Source organism: Limulus polyphemus, unplaced genomic scaffold, assembly GCF_000517525.1.
Source record: "Limulus polyphemus unplaced genomic scaffold, Limulus_polyphemus-2.1.2 Scaffold11008, whole genome shotgun sequence".
Lineage (NCBI taxonomy): Eukaryota > Metazoa > Arthropoda > Merostomata > Xiphosura > Limulidae > Limulus > Limulus polyphemus.
Window position 1 is genome coordinate 1 of NW_013676618.1, and position 2,732 is coordinate 2,732.

The 2,732-nt window shown below is 31.6% G+C and overlaps 1 protein-coding gene across 1 annotated transcript in view; it reads left to right on the forward strand.

Annotated features, from left to right (window-relative positions):
* Nucleotides 1–1,604: 1,604 nt before the first annotated feature.
* The window catches only part of LOC111083746, a gene marked incomplete at both ends in the record, with an annotated part of 12,584 nt that continues 11,456 nt past the window's right edge, over nt 1,605–2,732 (forward strand). Inside the window, one exon of the mRNA XM_022380417.1 lies at nt 1,605–1,754. Within this exon, the coding sequence (XP_022236125.1) occupies nt 1,605–1,754 (150 nt within the window). The remainder of the gene's footprint in view (nt 1,755–2,732) is intronic.

Below are 2,732 nucleotides of genomic sequence, written 5' to 3' on the forward strand. Positions count from 1 at the left end.
AACAGTAACTTTACACTCTAGATTTTAAAAGTTCCTAAACAGTAACTTTACACTCTAGATTTTAAAAGTTCCTAAACAGTAACTTTACACTGTAAATTTTAGAAGTTCCTAAACAGTAACTTTACACTGTAAATTTTAGAAGTTCCTAAGCAGTAACTTTATACTGTAAATTGTAGAAATCCCTAAACAGTAACTTTACACTGTAGATTTTAGAAGTTCCAAAACAGTAACTTTACACTCTAGATTTTAAAAGTTCCTAAACAGTAACTTTACACTGTAAATTTTAGAAGTTCCTAAACAGTAACTTTACACTGTAAATTTTAGAAGTTCCTAAGCAGTAACTTTATACTGTAAATTATAGAAATCCCTAAACAGTAACCTTACACTGTAAATTATATAAATCCCTAAATGGTAACTTTATGCTGTAAGTTTTACAAATCCATAAATGCTAACTTTACATTGTAGACTGTAGAAGTTCCTGAACAGTAACTTTACACTGTAAATTTCAGAAGTTCCTAAACAGTAACTTTACATTGTAGACTTTAGAAGTTCCTGAACAGTAACTTTACACTGTAGATTTTAGAAGTTCCTAAACAGTAACTTTACACTGTAAATTATATAAATCCCTAAACAGTAACTTTACACTGTAAATTATATAAATCCCTAAACTATAACTTTATGCCGTAAGTTTTAGAAATTCTTAAACAGTTTCTTTATTCTGTAAGTTTCAGAAATTCCTAAAGCATAACTTTTTACTGTAAATTGTGGAAATCCCTAAACAGTAACTTTATACTGTAAGTTTTAGAAATCCCTAAACAGTAACTTTATACTGTAGATTGTAAATCCCTAAACAGTAACTTTACCCTGTATATTTTAAGAATCTACAGGGTAACTGTGCATTGTGAATTGTTGAAATCTACATACAGTAAGTTTACACTGTAGATTGTAAGAATCTAGAAATAATAACTTTACAATGTAGATTCAAATATATACCTAAACTAACATAACCTTAGAATTATTATTAGGGCATATAGAGACCAATCATACTTTTAAAACATTTTTCTAAAATGTTTACAGACCTGTTTGTTTGTTAACCAATGACTGGTGGCTATAGGCTCCTGACAACATATGTGTCACATAAAATGTGTAGATCTATTTGTTTGTTAACCAATGACTTTGGTGGATATAGGTTCCTGACAACATATGTGTCACATAAAATGTGTAGATCTATTTTTCTGTTAACCAATGACTTTGGTGGATATAGGTTCTTGACAACATATGTGTTACATAAAATGTGTAGATCTATTTGTTTGTTAACCAATGTGTTATGTAAAAATGGTTAAAAATTATTAATACCACTAATTATTGTTGAGATCTTTGTATTTTACATCAAAAGTGAGTGATTTGACTTATATGTTTCAGCTAATTCACAGCATTGAGTGTTTTACACAAAATTTATCAATATAATTGCAAAATGTATAGCCCTTTATTATGACTGGTATAAAAAAATCATTAATTTGACAGGTAACAAGTAGTTTTAAGTTGAGTAGAGAAGATGTCAGATATCCAGTTTCTGAAGTTAGGATTTGAATTTCCAATTATAGACTGAAGGAAGATTAGAGATCTTGGTTCAACTGTTACTTGAGGTTAGAACAGCACTGAAGCAGGTTATTAATACATGTAATGGGTCTGCAGAAAGAAAGAATTCTGACAGCTTGAAGAAAGGAAATGTTTTAAGTAGTTCACTAAAAAATGTAAGTTTGTTATTTTTTTAACATTATCTTATGGATCCAATATTTTTCAAGATTCTTTTAATCTTGAATCTCATTTATGTATATTACTCTTATAGTATTGATATTAAAGGTGATGTGTTATTAAGCCTAAAGTCTTGACAATCATAAAGCTACAGTTTTAATCTGTGTGTTTTTAATGTAGATGTTCCTCAAAATTTGATCCTTATTTAAAGTTCTCTTCTCTTTCTTCTCAATCTTCATTCCATTCTTTCATTGTTTCCAATAACTTATCAATCTTGCTTTAAGCAAGTCATCTTCTGCTTAACAATTCCAAATTCAAACAAGATGGTGCCTTATGCAATAGGAGAACCCATCTAGTCTAAACCTGTTACTACATATACTTTTGTGCAATCTATAACATCCAGACCTTCCCGGACTACTACGGAACGCATCTGGACTAAACCTGTTACTACATATACTGTTATGCCATCTATAATATCCAGACCTTCCCGGACTACTACACGGAACACATCTGGACAAAACCTGTTGCTACATATACTGTTATGCCATCTATAACATCCAGACTTTCCTGGACTACTACACAGAACCCATCCTAAACCTGTTACTACATATAATGTTATGCTATAATATCCAGATCTTCCAGGACTACTACACTGAACCCATCTGGTCTAAACCTGTTACTACATTTACTGTTGTGCCATCTATAACATCCAGATCTTCCAGGACTACTGCACAGAACCCATCTGGTCTAAACCTGTTACTACATTTACTGTTGTGCCATCTATAACATCCAGATCTTCCAGGACTACTGCACAGAACCCATCTGGTCTAAACCTGTTACTACATTTACTGTTGTGCCATCTATAACATCCAGATCTTCCAGGACTACTGCACAGAACCCATCTGGTCTTAACCTGTTACTACATTACTGTTGTGCCATCTATAACATCCAGTATCTTCCAGGACTACTACACTAAC